General features: G+C 46.8%; 1 protein-coding gene across 1 annotated transcript; it reads right to left on the reverse strand.

Annotated features, from left to right (window-relative positions):
* Positions 1 to 1,974: 1,974 nt before the first annotated feature.
* LOC123490442 (annexin A5-like) lies at positions 1,975 to 14,043 on the reverse strand. Its single transcript, XM_045220478.1, has 5 exons — positions 13,942 to 14,043; positions 10,975 to 11,172; positions 4,261 to 4,345; positions 4,074 to 4,168; positions 1,975 to 2,155 (listed from the first exon to the last, which is right to left on the reverse strand). The coding sequence occupies exons 2-5, from the start codon at positions 10,975 to 10,977 to the stop codon at positions 1,988 to 1,990; spliced, it is 351 nt and encodes a 116-aa protein (XP_045076413.1). The 5' UTR covers positions 10,978 to 11,172; positions 13,942 to 14,043; the 3' UTR covers positions 1,975 to 1,987.
* Positions 14,044 to 14,723: the final 680 nt, after the last annotated feature.

Genomic DNA, 14,723 nt, shown 5'->3' on the forward strand with positions numbered 1-14,723 from the left:
CACACTGCTACTTAGCCTATCCCGCTAGCCTTATCCCTAACACACCACTAACCTTGACACTAACCACACTGCTGCTAGCATTGGCCCTAACCACACTGCTAAGCTGTGTAAGCTATTCCTTGTAGCCTAAGCTTGGCCCTAGCATTTACCCCGCTGCTAGCCTTAGCCTAACCTTAACAACACACTATTAGCCTTAACCTTAACACACTGCTTAAGCGTAAGCCTAACCACACTGCTAACCTTAAACCTAATCTTAACCACACTTAACCTTGTATCACTATAACCCTAACCACGCCTTGTAACCTAACCACACTGCTAACCTTAGCCCTAACCACACTGCCTTAACCCACAACACTGCTAACCTTATTTAAAGCCAACCTAACTCCTAACATTTTACCTACGCCACTGAACCTTACCTATGCTCAACACACTGCTAGCCTTAGCCTTACCACCTGTTGTGTGGCTTGGATACCACTACCTGCTAAGCCGTACCTAGCCACTTCCAACGCTAGCCTTAGCCTAGCCTATAACCACTGCGCTTTTAGCCTTCTTTAATCACTTAACCACACTGCTGACCTTAAGCCTAGCCATGCCGCTGACCTAGTCCCATCCCAACATAACCTTGCTTGTAGCCCAGCCTGGCACGCTGCTAGCCTTAATGCTAGTCACGCTTACTCTTGACCCGTAACCGCACTTGCTAGCCTTTATTCCTGTACTGCGCCACTTAGGTGGCAGCTCCTACGGCTGCTAGCACGAGTGCTAATCCGCCTAGCCCTTTGGCGCTTTGTTTCTGGCACTGCCTGCTGGCCGCGGCCTGAAAATCCTAGGCTGCTGGAGCTTGCCTAGCCACCAGACTGCCGCTTAGCCTAGCCGCAGACGTAGCCTAGCCTTAGCCACCTCTGACCTTTTCCCGCGCCGCTGGCAGCCCTATTTCAACCACGCCTGGACCGGTACAACCACGCCGCTCGGCCTCGCTCACCCGCGTGCCCGCGCGCACGCCTGCGCCCCGCGCCCCGCCATTTTAGCACTGCCTTAGCCTTGCGGCGGCCTAGTCGCGCCGCTGGCCTAGCGCTGGCCCTACCACATGTGTGTGTGCTAGCCCGCCGCTGGCCTTAGACCTAACCGTGCTGCTGTCTAACCGCACTGCCCCTGCAGCCCTTACGGCTGTAATAGCCTTACCACACCTTGTCTGCTACCTCAACCCACTCTAGCTTACCCCATAACCTACCCAAATCCTTAACCACACTGCTAGCCTTAACCTACACTGCGGCGTGCTTTAACCGCGCATATGGGCCGCCCTGGCGGGGCCCTATGCGCATTTACGCCGCTGATGCGGCCTAACCATCGCTGGCAACCTTTCACTGCGCGCCTGCTGGCACCGGCCCACCACGCCTGCTGGCACCATTTTAACCACGCCGCTGGCGCTTGTTCGCCACTGCTGTTAGGCTGGTCGCCCACCTTCGCTGCGCCACCTACCACACCGCTAGCCGTAGCCCTTACATGCTCTCTAGCATTTCTCCCGCTGTGCCGTGGCCTGACCTTAGCCGCACTGCTCTTGCCCTGGCCGTAGCCACCTGCCGTAGCCCCTCCACTGTTGGCCTCGGCCCTGGCCCTGAGCCACGCCAGCGCAAATGTGGTAGCAAAGCCACTGCTTAGCGCCTAACACGCTTTCGGCGCCAGCCCTGGCCCTTAGCCGCAACCTGTTAGCAGCTACCTGTTGGCATGGCCTTTTCCGCACTATAGCCTTAGCCATCATCCGTAACCCACCCTGCTAGCCTTAGCTGCTGCTGACTACTAGACTAGCCCCTAGCCTTACGCCACTGCTGGCTTCGACCTAGCCTTAATACACTCCTTACCTTAACTACACTGCTAACCTTGACCCTAACACTGCTAACCGTATGCCCAACACTAACCTTAAATTAAGACCAAAAAGTACATTTCTGTTTTCATACATGTTTACGATATAGCCCATATGCAGCTTGGCCATCTACAGGTAACCATCACTCACAGGATATGACATCACTAGATCCGGGTCAAATACCTTGATGGCGTTCCGTAGTGATGTCACATCGTAGAGGATGGGCGGAGTCATCAGAGCCACCACCAGAGTCTCAAACTTTCCCCCCAGTTCACCCTTCAGATCACCTACCAGGTCCTGGAGAGAGGAGAGAGGTGAGTGAGTGAGGTAGAGGTAGAGGTAGAGGTGGGGTAGAGGAGGTAGAGGTAGAGGGAGGTAGAGGAGAGGGAGAGGAGGGAGAGGGAGAGGGAGAGGGAAGAGGGAGGAGAGGGAGGGAGAGGGAGAGAGAGGAGAGGAGAGGAGAGGAGGGAGGAGGGAGGGAGGGAGGAGAGGAGGAGGAGAGGGAGAGGGGAGGGAGGAGGGAGAGGAGAGGAGAGAGGAGAGGAGAGGGAGAGAGAGGGAGAGGAGGGAGGGAGAGGGAGGAGGAGGAGAGGAGAGGGAGAGGAGGGAGGGAGAGGAGAGGGGGAGGGGAGGGAGGAGAGGGAGGAGGAGAGGGGAGGAGGAGGAGGGAGAGGGGAGAGAAGATAGATAGATAGATAGATAGATAGATAGATAGATAGATAGATAGATAGAGAGATGATAGAGATAGATAGATAGATAGATAGATAGATAGATAGATAGATAGATAGATAGATAGATAGATAGATAGATAGATAGATGAGAGAGAGAGAGAGAGAGAGAGAGAGGGAGTTAGAGTTGACGATGCATTCTCCTCTGTGGTTGTATTGTGGTTGTATTGTGGTTGTATTGTGGTTGTATTGCGGTTGTGGTGTGGTTGTATTGTGGTTGTGTTGTGGTTGTGTTGTGGTTGTATTGTGGTTGTATTGTGGTTGTGGTTGTGTTGTGGTTGTATTGTGGTTGTATTGTGGTTGTGGTTGTATTGTGGTTGTGGTTGTATTGTGGTTGTGTTGTGGTTGTATTGTGGTTGTATTGTGGTTGTGTTGTGGTTGTATTGTGGTTGTGTTGTGGTTGTGTTGTGGTTGTATTGTGGTTGTGTTGTGGTTGTATTGTGGTTGTGGTTGTATTGTGGTTGTGGTTGTGTTGTGGTTGTATTGTGGTTGTATTGTGGTTGTGTTGTGGTTGTATTGTGGTTGTGGTTGTATTATGGTTGTATTGTGGTTGTATTGTGGTTGTGTTGTGGTTGTATTGTGGTCCTCTGTAGCTCAGCTGGTAGAGCACGGCGCTTGTAACGCCAAGGTAGTGGGTTCGATCCCCGGGACCACCATACACAAAAATGTATGCACGCATGACTGTAAGTCGCTTTGGATAAAAGCGTCTGCTAAATGGCATATTATTATATTATATTATATTGTGGTTGTGGTTGTGTTGTGGTTGTATTATGGTTGTATTGTGGTTGTGTTGTGGTTGTATTGAGGTTGTATTGTGGTTGTGTTGTGGTTGTGTTGTGGTTGTGGTTGTGTTGTGGTTGTATTATGGTTGTATTGTGGTTGTATTGTGGTTGTGGTTGTATTGTGGTTGTGTTGTGGTTGTGTTGTGGTTGTATTGTGGTTGTATTGTGGTTGTGGTTGTATTGTGGTTGTATTGTGGTTATGTTGTGGTTGTGGTTATGTTGTGGTTGTGTTGTGGTTGTATTGTGGTTGTGTTGTGGTTGTATTGTGGTTGTGTTGTGGTTGTGTTGTGGTTGTGTTGTGGTTGTATTGTAGTTGTGTTGTGGTTGTATTGTGGTTGTGGTTGTGTTGTGGTTGTATTGTGGTTGTATTGTGGTTGTATTGTGGTTGTATTGTGGTTGTGGTTGTATTATGGTTGTATTGTGGTTGTATTGTGGTTGTGTTGTGGTTGTGTTGTGGTTGTATTGTGGTCCTCTGTAGCTCAGCTGGTAGAGCATGGCGCTTGTAACGCCAAGGTAGTGGGTTCGATCCCCGGGACCACCCATACACAAAAATGTATGCACGCATGACTGTAAGTCGCTTTGGATAAAAGCGTCTGCTAAATGGCATATTATTATATTATATTATATTGTGGTTGTGGTTGTGTTGTGGTTGTATTATGGTTGTATTGTGGTTGTATTGTGGTTGTGTTGTGGTTGTGTTCTAACCTTGCCGTGCAGGGTCTTGTATGCAGCTTTGATCTGCTGTCTCTGGCTGTTGCTACGGGACGTCAACAACTTCATGATGGAATCTTCATCAGTTCCTATGTCAACAACAAAAACCATAGTCAAATCTTTGGTGCCATGTTTTACTCACTCACTTTGCGAGGACAGTCATAATATTCAGAGCACTGACCCAGTCCCTTCATGGCCTTGTAGAGTGTCTCTGCATCTTGGTTGGCGTTGAAGTTTCCACTGGCTCTCACACTGCCTCGACCAGCCTATCAGAGAACAGACACACAGGAGGACACCGGGTAATGTAGTTCAGGGTAGACCAGAGAGAACTGTGGGTAAAGTAGTTCAGGGTAGACCAGAGAGGCCTGTAGGTAAAGTAGTTCAGGGTAGACCAGAAAGGATTGTGGGTAATGTAGTTAGGGTAGACCAGAGAGGACTGTGGGTAATGTAGTCCAGGGTAGACCAGAGAGGACTGTGGGTAATGTAGTCCAGGGTAGACCAGAGAGGACTGTGGGTAATGTAGTCCAGGGTAGACCAGAGAGGACTATGGGTAAAGTAGTTCAGGGTAGACCAGAGATGATTGTGGGTAATGTAGTTCAAGGCAGACCAGAGAGAGCTGTGGGTAATGTAGTTCAGGGAAGACCAGAGAGGACAGTGGGTAATGTAGTCCAGGGTAGACCAGAGAGGACTATGGGTAAAGTAGTTCAGGGTAGACCAGAGAGGACTGTGGGTAATGTAGTTCAGGGTAGACCAGAGAGGACTGTGGGTAATGTAGTCCAGGGTAGACCAGAGAGGACTATGGCTAAAGTAGTTCAGGGTAGACCAGAGAGGACTGTGGGTAATGTAGTCCAGGGTAGACCAGAGAGGACTGTGGGTAATGTAGTCCAGGGTAGACCGGAGAGGACTGTGGGTAATGTAGTTCAGGGCAGACCAGAGAGGACTGTGGGTAATGTAGTTCAGGGTAGACCAGAGAGGACTCTGGGTAAAGTAGGTCAGCGTAGACCAGAGAGAACTGTGGGTAATGTAGTTCAGGGTAGACCAGAGAGGACTATGGGTAAAGTAGGTCAGGGTAGACCAGAGAGGACTGTGGGTAATGTAGTCCAGGGTAGACCAGAGAGGACTGTGGATAATGTAGTTCAAGGCAGACCAGAGAGGACTGTGGGTGATGTAGTTCATGGTAGACCAGAGAGGACTATGGGTAATGTAGTTCAGGGCAGACAAGAGAGGACTGTGGGTAAACACAGCCTCATTAATAACCACCCATATTAGTAACCACAGAGACACACATTAGTGCTGGGGTGAAGTCCCAGTCTCCACTACTAATGTAGCGCTGTAGCAGGAGGCTTCTGTCAGAGAACATCTGATTAATTACATCAGTAAACACACTATCTACTGTTTACTCACATTATCAGTGTCCGGTTTGCAACTCCACCCTGGCTCTGTGTGTGTGTGTGTGTGTGTCTCTTTCTCTGTGTGTGTGTGTCTCTGTGTGTCTCTCTGTGTGTGTGTGTGTGTGTGTGTATGTGTAAAGAAAGACAGATTCTGACAGAATCTACTATATAGACAGAAATACACCTTTCAACTTCATATGGAAACCACCAGAGAGAGAGAGAGAGAGAGAGGGGGAGGCGGAGAGGATGAAGAGAGAGAGAGAGAGAGAGAGAGAGAGAGAGAGGAGAGAGAGAGAGAGAGAGAGGAAGACAGGGAGGGGAGGAGAGAGAGAGGTGGAAGAGAGTGAGAGAGAGAGTGAGGAGGAAGAGAGGGAGGAGGGAAGAGAGGGAGGGAGAGAGAGAGAAAGAGAGAGAGGATGAAGAGAGAGAGAGAGAGAGAGAGAGGAGGAAGACAGGGAGGGGAGGAGAGAGAGAGGAGGAAGAGAGTGAGACAGAGAGAGGAGGAAGAGAGAGAGGAGGAAGAGAGGGAGGGGGAGGAGAGAGAGACCCACCCTGTCTGAAGAAAGGCCCACACACATGACTCATACTGACTTCCCCAAATACAGCCCCTCCTGCTCCACAGTCACTATGGTTTTCTATAAACTAGAGTTCCTTCATTAGAAGCATTCCAACTGACTGTAGTTTATTATCCTCAGACTAACCAGGTGTCCATCCAACCTTTCATGTGAGAAAAGCACATGTCGGATAAAACAATGTCATCACAGACTTGATGGAAACAGAAAATGTCAGTAAACTGTCCACATGTTAACTAAAACTAAATAAATACGCTAAACAAGGTGGGATCTTTTTGTCTGTAAAATTAATTATGCGAGAAATGGAGGTGGAAACGCTTTTATGTGTAAATATTGACTGAACCATCATATGGTAGTAAGCTTGGAGTCACGTGATGACATGTTGGGAGGTCCTCCCACTACGACTCGGGAAACCATGGCTTATTAGGCTACAGATGAAATAAGTTATGATAAACCTCACAGGGTGGTGAAAATACAAGGTGATGAGCTTGATGCTCCTTTCCGATATTGAGGTTTTTATTCTGGTGACATTATCATTGATGCTTGGCTGCAGTTTGACAAATTAAAACAATCTGGCTCTTTTGTCCATAATAATCTCATCATGTAGGCTTTACCCGCACAGTATCTGCCAGCTGCTGGCTAGAGCGCACGTGCCAAGCCCAGAGACAGTATCTGCCAGCTGCTGGCTAGAGCGCACGATCCACGACCAGAGACAGTATCTGCCAGCTGCTGGCTAGAGCGCACATGCCAAGACCAGAGACAGTATCTGCCAGCTGCTGGCTAGAGCGCACGTGCCAAGCCCAGAGACAGTATCTGCCAGCTGCTGGCTAGAACGCACGTGCCAAGACCAGAGACAGTATCTGCCAGCTGCTGGCTAGAGCGCACGTGCCAAGACCAGAGACAGTATCTGCCAGCTGCTGGCTAGAGCACACGTGCCAAGCCCAGAGACAGTATCTGCCAGCTGCTGGCTAGAGCGCACGTGCCAAGACCAGAGACAGTATCTGCCAGCTGCTGGCTAGAGCACACGTGCCAAGACCAGAGACAGTATCTACCAGCTGCTGGCTAGAGCGCACGTGCCAAGACCAGAGACAATTTCTGCCAGCTAGTGGCTAGATCGCACGTACCAAGACCAGAGACAGTATCTGCCAGCTGCTGGCTAGAGTGCACGTGCCAAGCCCAGAGACAGTATCTGCCAGCTGCTGGCTAGAGCGCACGATCCACGACCAGAGACAGTATCAGCCAGCTGCTGGCTAGAGCGCACGATCCAAGACCAGAGACAGTATCTGCCAGCTGCTGGCTTGAGCGCACGTGCCAAGACCAGAGACAGTATCTGCCAGCTGCTGGCTAGAGCGCACGTGCCAAGACCAGAGACAGTATCTGCCAGCTGCTGGCTAGAGCGCACGTGCCAAGACCAGAGACAGTATCTGCCAGCTGCTGGCTAGAGCGCACGTGCCAAGACCAGAGAAGGTATCTGCCAGCTGCTGGCTAGAGCGCACGTGCCAAGACCAGAGACAGTATCTGCCAGCTGCTGGCTAGAGCGCACGTGCCAAGCCCAGAGACAGTATCTGCCAGCTGCTGGCTAGAGCGCACGTGCCAAGACCAGAGACAGTATCTGCCAGCTGCTGGCTAGAGCGCACGATCCACGACCAGAGACAGTATCAGCCAGCTGCTGGCTAGAGCGCACGATCCAAGACCAGAGACAGTATCTGCCAGCTGCTGGCTAGAGCGCACGTGCCAAGACCAGAGACAGTATCTGCCAGCTGCTGGCTAGAGCGCACGTGCCAAGCCCAGAGACAGTATCTGCCAGCTGCTGGCTAGAGCGCACGATCCACGACCAGAGACAGTATCTGCCAGCTGCTGGCTAGAGCGCACGATCCAAGACCAGAGACAGTATCGGCCAGCTGCTGGCTAGAGCGCACGATCCAAGACCAGAGACAGTATCTGCCAGCTGCTGGCTAGAGCGCACGTGCCAAGCCCAGAGACAGTATCTGCCAGCTGCTGGCTAGAGCGCACGTGCCAAGACCAGAGACAGTATCTGCCAGCTGCTGGCTAGAGCGCACGTGCCAAGACCAGAGACAGTATCTGCCAGCTGCTGGCTAGAGCGCACGTGCCAAGCCCAGAGACAGTATCTGCCAGCTGCTGGCTAGAGCGCACGTGCCAAGACCAGAGACAGTATCTGCCAGCTGCTGGCTAGAGCGCACGTGCCAAGACCAGAGACAGTATCTGCCAGCTGCTGGCTAGAGCACACAATCCGCGACCAGAGACAGTATCTGCCAGCTGCTGGCTAGAGCGCACGTGCCAAGCCCAGAGACAGTATCTACCAGCTGCTGGCTAGAGCGCACGTGCCAAGCCCAGAGACAGTATCTACCAGCTGCTGGCTAGAGCGCACGTGCCAAGACCAGAGACAGTATCTGCCAGCTGCTGGCTAGATCTGTCGCTAATTGGATGGAAACCTCGCTAGAGTCACATCTCAGTCTCAATGATCAGGCCCCCGAAACACACAGATCATCTGTAGCATCAACATCATGTGAAGTTCATTGGAGGAACAATGATCATAAATGCTAAAAAGAATCTTAAATGTTTTTGGAGAACTCATCCTAGACGCACTAAACACTTCTATAAATCAGCCCAGCCTCAAATGATCTCCCTCCATTCTACTGGTCTAGTGTAATAACCTATTCTATAATGATCTCCCTCCATTCTACTGGTCTAGTGTAATAACCTATTCTATAATGATCTCCCTCCATTCTACTGGTCTAGTGTAATAACCCATTCTATAATGATCTCCCTCCATTCTACTGGTCTAGTGTAATAACCTATTCTATAATGATCTCCCTCCATTCTACTGGTCTAGTGTAATAACCTATTCTATAATGATCTCCCTCCATTCTACTGGTCTAGTGTAATAACCTATTCTATAATGATCTCCCTCTATTCTACTGGTCTAGTGTAATAACCTATTCTATAATGATCTCCCTCCATTCTACTGGTCTAGTGTAATAACCTATTATATAATGATCTCCCTCCATTCTACTGGTCTAGTGTAATAACCCATTCTATAATGATCTCCCTCCATTCTACTGGTCTAGTGTAATAACCTATTATATAATGATCTCCCTCCATTCTACTGGTCTAGTGTAATAACCCATTATATAATGATCTCCCTCCATTCTACTGGTCTAGTGTAATAACCTATTCTATAATGATCTCCCTCCATTCTACTGGTCTAGTGTAATAACCTATTCTATAATGATCTCCCTCCATTCTACTGGTCTAGTGTAATAACCTATTCTATAATGATCTCCCTCCATTCTACTGGTCTAGTGTAATAACCTATTCTATAATGATCTCCCTCCATTCTACTGGTCTAGTGTAATAACCTATTCTATAATGATCTCCCTCCATTCTACTGGTCTAGTGTAATAACCTATTCTATAATGATCTCCCTCCATTCTACTGGTCTAGTGTAATAACCCATTATATAATGATCTCCCTCCATTCTACTGGTCTAGTGTAATAACCTATTCTATAATGATCTCCCTCCATTCTACTGGTCTAGTGTAATAACCCATTCTATAATGATCTCCCTCCATTCTACTGGTCTAGTGTAATAACCTATTCTATAATGATCTCCCTCCATTCTACTGGTCTAGTGTAATAACCTATTCTATAATGATCTCCCTCCATTCTACTGGTCTAGTGTAATAACCTATTCTATAATGATCTCCCTCCATTCTACTGGTCTAGTGTAATAACCTATTCTATAATGATCTCCCTCCATTCTACTGGTCTAGTGTAATAACCTATTCTATAATGATCTCCCTCCATTCTACTGGTCTAGTGTAATAACCTATTCTATAATGATCTCCCTCCATTCTACTGGTCTAGTGTAATAACCTATTCTATAATGATCTCCCTCCATTCTACTGGTCTAGTGTAATAACCCATTATATAATGATCTCCCTCCATTCTACTGGTCTAGTGTAATAACCTATTCTATAATGATCTCCCTCCATTCTACTGGTCTAGTGTAATAACCTATTCTATAATGATCTCCCTCCATTCTACTGGTCTAGTGTAATAACCTATTCTATAATGATCTCCCTCCATTCTACTGGTCTAGTGTAATAACCCATTATATAATGATCTCCCTCCATTCTACTGGTCTAGTGTAATAACCTATTCTATAATGATCTCCCTCCATTCTACTGGTCTAGTGTAATAACCCATTCTATAATGATCTCCCTCCATTCTACTGGTCTAGTGTAATAACCTATTCTATAATGATCTCCCTCCATTCTACTGGTCTAGTGTAATAACCTATTCTATAATGATCTCCCTCCATTCTACTGGTCTAGTGTAATAACCTATTCTATAATGATCTCCCTCCATTCTACTGGTCTAGTGTAATAACCTATTCTATAATGATCTCCCTCCATTCTACTGGTCTAGTGTAATAACCTATTCTATAATGATCTCCCTCCATTCTACTGGTCTAGTGTAATAACCTATTCTATAATGATCTCCCTCCATTCTACTGGTCTAGTGTAATAACCTATTCTATAATGATCTCCCTCCAATCTACTGGTCTAGTGTAATAACCCATTATATAATGATCTCCCTCCATTCTACTGGTCTAGTGTAATAACCTATTCTATAATGATCTCCCTCCATTCTACTGGTCTAGTGTAATAACCCATTCTATAATGATCTCCCTCCATTCTACTGGTCTAGTGTAATAACCTATTCTATAATGATCTCCCTCCATTCTACTGGTCTAGTGTAATAACCCATTCTATAATGATCTCCCTCCATTCTACTGGTCTAGTGTAATAACCCATTCTATATTGTGTTCATACTGTCTGTTGTTCTGTGTTCATACTGTCTGTTGTTCTGTGTTCATACTGTCTGTTGTTCTGTTAGTCAACTTACCATTGTGGTAGATTGGTGATAGTTGGTTTGATTAGGAGAAGGAGGTGGGGTCTGTGGTAGATTGGTGATAGTTGGTTTGATTAGGAGAAGGATGTGGGGTCTGTGGTAGATTGGTGATAGTTGGTTTGATTAGGAGAAGGAGGTGGGGTCTGTGGTAGATTGGTGATAGTTGGTTTGATTAGGAGAAGGAGGTGGGGTCTGAAAAGAGAAACGCACTCAGAATCACAACCTAGACGTTTCAAAAGCCGTCAAAACCTTTTCCACTTTTAAAGCCAATCATTGATATTATCCACTAGATGACCTCTAGCAGGCGTTGTGTTGAAGCCACTGTGCCTCCATCTTGGAACTCCCTCACCGTTGCTATTAATGTCTACTTTCATTTTTTGCCACATTTATTCTACTACAGACACCTTAATGCATACTTTTAAATTATATTATGTGAGCTAAACACACAAATAAGAAAACATTAAAACATTTTCCTTTAAGTATAATTTTTAGAGATTGCTAAATGTTTTTTGTTTTTTTAAACTTTAAATTCATGTCATTGTGTCCTTGAAACTGTAGAATTCCATTCATTCCTAAGGAGAACTGCTCCTACTGGGGAGGGCCAATATGGATACCTGCTCCTACTGGGGAGGGCCAACATGGCCGACCGGTGGCTTCAATGCCTCTCAATGGCCAATACATAGAATCTGCAATCCAGGGTTTATATACACGTCATTGGCAGTACCCCAGTCTGCCTTCAATTTGAGTTACTTAATGAGAGGGGGCAGCACTGAGCTAGCCTGCAACGTCACTTCCTGGAGAAGCTCAAACTGCACATGTTATGTTTCCATGGCTGCGTTTAGACAGCCAGCCCAATTCTGAAGATGTTTTCACTAATTGGTCTTTTGACCAATCAGATCAGCTCTGAAAGAGATGTGAAAAGATCCGATGTGATTGGTCAAAATACCAATTAGTGGAAAAAAGATCAGAATTGGACTGCCTGTGTAAACGTAGGCCGTGAGATGCCATCTTAAAACAACTCAATTTAACTTCAATGTGCTGTCACATTATCTGTGGGTTTGTCCATTCGTTTCACAGTCATTGGGCGCGTTTGAGTGGTAAGGCGAAAGCGACCGACTGTAGACAAAAGTGGAGGAGTGAAGTCGGGGGGAGGTGCATCTGCAACAGCCGAAAGTCAGACACTGATGTGGTTTTCCAACAGCAAGGCTCAGATCAACATGGCAGTGTTGCCCTTGTTTATAAACGTTTTTAAATAAACATGTCTCCAACCCCCCCATATCACACACACTCACAAACTGAAATCATGTGTACATTGTACAATCAATTAGTGAGAGAGAGACTCAAAACATCACATTCATTTGTATATATCCACTGGATACATGAATCACGGCAAAGTTAGTTCCTGTTTCAGTCACGTCTTTGGTCACGTTAGTGTGAGTAAAAAATATAACTTTGGTTTTAGAATGTGTATGTTTATCCAGTTGGATAAACACTCCAATCAGCCTCCCCGACCGCTCGGAGGCGTCTGCATGGTCCTAAAGCACTGTTGCCTCATTTTGTATCACGTTCCAATTTTTGTCCAACTGGGGGGAGGGGACAAAAATACAATTTCAGAATGTGGGGCTCCCCAGTGAAGTGAAAGTCGCGCCCCTGTTCATCCACCCACAATGCAGGCGATGGCTGCAGGAGGAAGCTGGTGAAGAGGAACTGCAGAAACTTACAGTCGACTGCAGTCAAAACTTCATGACCTCCGATCACATGATTTCTGTAGAGTCCATGCAGTCGACATGTAGGCACTAGTCAGACAATTTTTCATCCCCCATAATGCAACACACTTTGAAAAGACTGTGGCCAACGGTAGGTCACCGACTTGACAAAAGTGATCCGCTCGAACGCGCCCACTGGTTTACCCACAGGTGTTCAGGGCTGGGCTAGATAGCTAATTAGCACAGGTGTTCAGGGCTGGGCTAGATAGCTCATTAGCACAGGTGTTCAGGGCTGGGCTAGATAGCTAATTAGCACAGGTGTTCAGGGCTGGGCTAGATAGCTAATTAGCACAGGTGTTCAGGGCTGGGCCAGATAGCTCATTAGCACAGGTGTTCAGGGCTGGGCCAGATAGCTAATTAGCACAGGTGGTCCCTCTATCTTCTGTAAACGAGCACTGTAACATGGAGATATGGCCAACACTAACCCTATAAACGTTGTATAGTCATTTAACCTTCAGTGTTTTGAAAAGTATTTCTCGCTGATACGCAAGGGAAGCGTTTTAACATTCAGAATGAGCGTTGGGTCTCTTAATAAAACTCCCCCGGGTAGAAGACACTATCATCAATAGGCGGTAAAGGTAGTTAGCGTCTGAATGTGTTAGCCCAGGGGTTCCCAAACGTTTTAAAGTGATGTAATCAACGGCCAATGTTTACTTTTTAAAATTGGGGCTATAAAAGTCTATTACAAATCAGCCTGACAGTACTTCTGACAGTATTTCAATCCTAAAGAAGTATGGTTTGAAGTGACTGAAATGCATCAGAAAGGTATTGGGAGGTTCAGAAGATCATCAGGCAATACTTTTGTATGATCTTCTGTGTAGAAAAGATTCAGAACATCATTGAGGATGTTATTTCCCCCCCCCCCGAGTCTGATTTAGTGCCTGGTCTAGTCCACTCTGTTCCAGAAGACACATACTGTATGTGTTCCTGAGAGTCTTATCTTTCAGTGATCGGGTCAAAATATTTGGTAGTTTAAACGGTTGGAAAAATAGACCGCATTTAGCCTACCGGAGGTTGATAACATAAACCCCGGTTCTATGAACCATCTCAATTGTATTTATTTATTTAGTCCATAATGTGATAGAATCCTGGTCTATCTCACCGCTCACACAATAAACATCAACTGTCTGATCCAACTTAACAACTCAAACTCACTATCTGATGTTGTCGGTTAACAACAGCGGTAGAAACTTACCGGAGATCGAGTCTGCAGTCTGCACCGGAGCTCAGTGAATGGAGAAAGAGAAAGAGAGCGCAAGAGGGACGGTGAGAAAGTGGAAAAACAAGTTCCCTGAACCCGACCCCACCCTATATGACTTAACAGCTCACACACAGCCACTCGTCAAACTGGCTGAAGGAAACGGTTTGTAAATGTGTTGTCTGACTGTAGTGGCTTTAGGGGACTTTTATTAAACAGAAACGGGGTAAAGAGAGATATGACGCCTCTACGGCTAATGAGAACAGATGTTGGTAAGTAATGATGATAATCAAGGAGTGTTTCACCACGTCTAGTTGAACTAACCTTCCAATGAGTTGCATTATTTTCCAGAGAATGCACAGAGCCCCCGAGTTGATTATCCGTTGTTTTTTTTACCATGTCTATAATTTAACACATTTGCCACACTAGAAATGTGTTCACGTCAAGCAAGTTTACTAGATAGCTACAGTAATTGCCTTGGTAACCAAACAAACAGATGTGCTAATTTAGCTAACCAAACCATCAGGCTTAGCCAATGATGGGTGTGTTCGTAAATTCAATCTGGAGCGCCAGAGTGCGCTCTGTGCGTTTGTAAATTCAGAGCGTTCTCCCCTCACTGGGGCCATTTTACTCCACCTAGCTGAGCTGGCTAGGCTGTTTTCCTGTTATCCAGAGCGTTGGCGACTGTAACGGTGCTGCTGGCAATTTATTTACACTTTTTTTTGCTGACACATCTACTCCATTTGGTGGGTGTGGCTAGAAGCAAAGAGGGATATAAT

The sequence above is a fragment of the Coregonus clupeaformis genome, unplaced genomic scaffold (assembly GCF_020615455.1).
Source record: "Coregonus clupeaformis isolate EN_2021a unplaced genomic scaffold, ASM2061545v1 scaf3994, whole genome shotgun sequence".
NCBI lineage: Eukaryota > Metazoa > Chordata > Actinopteri > Salmoniformes > Salmonidae > Coregonus > Coregonus clupeaformis.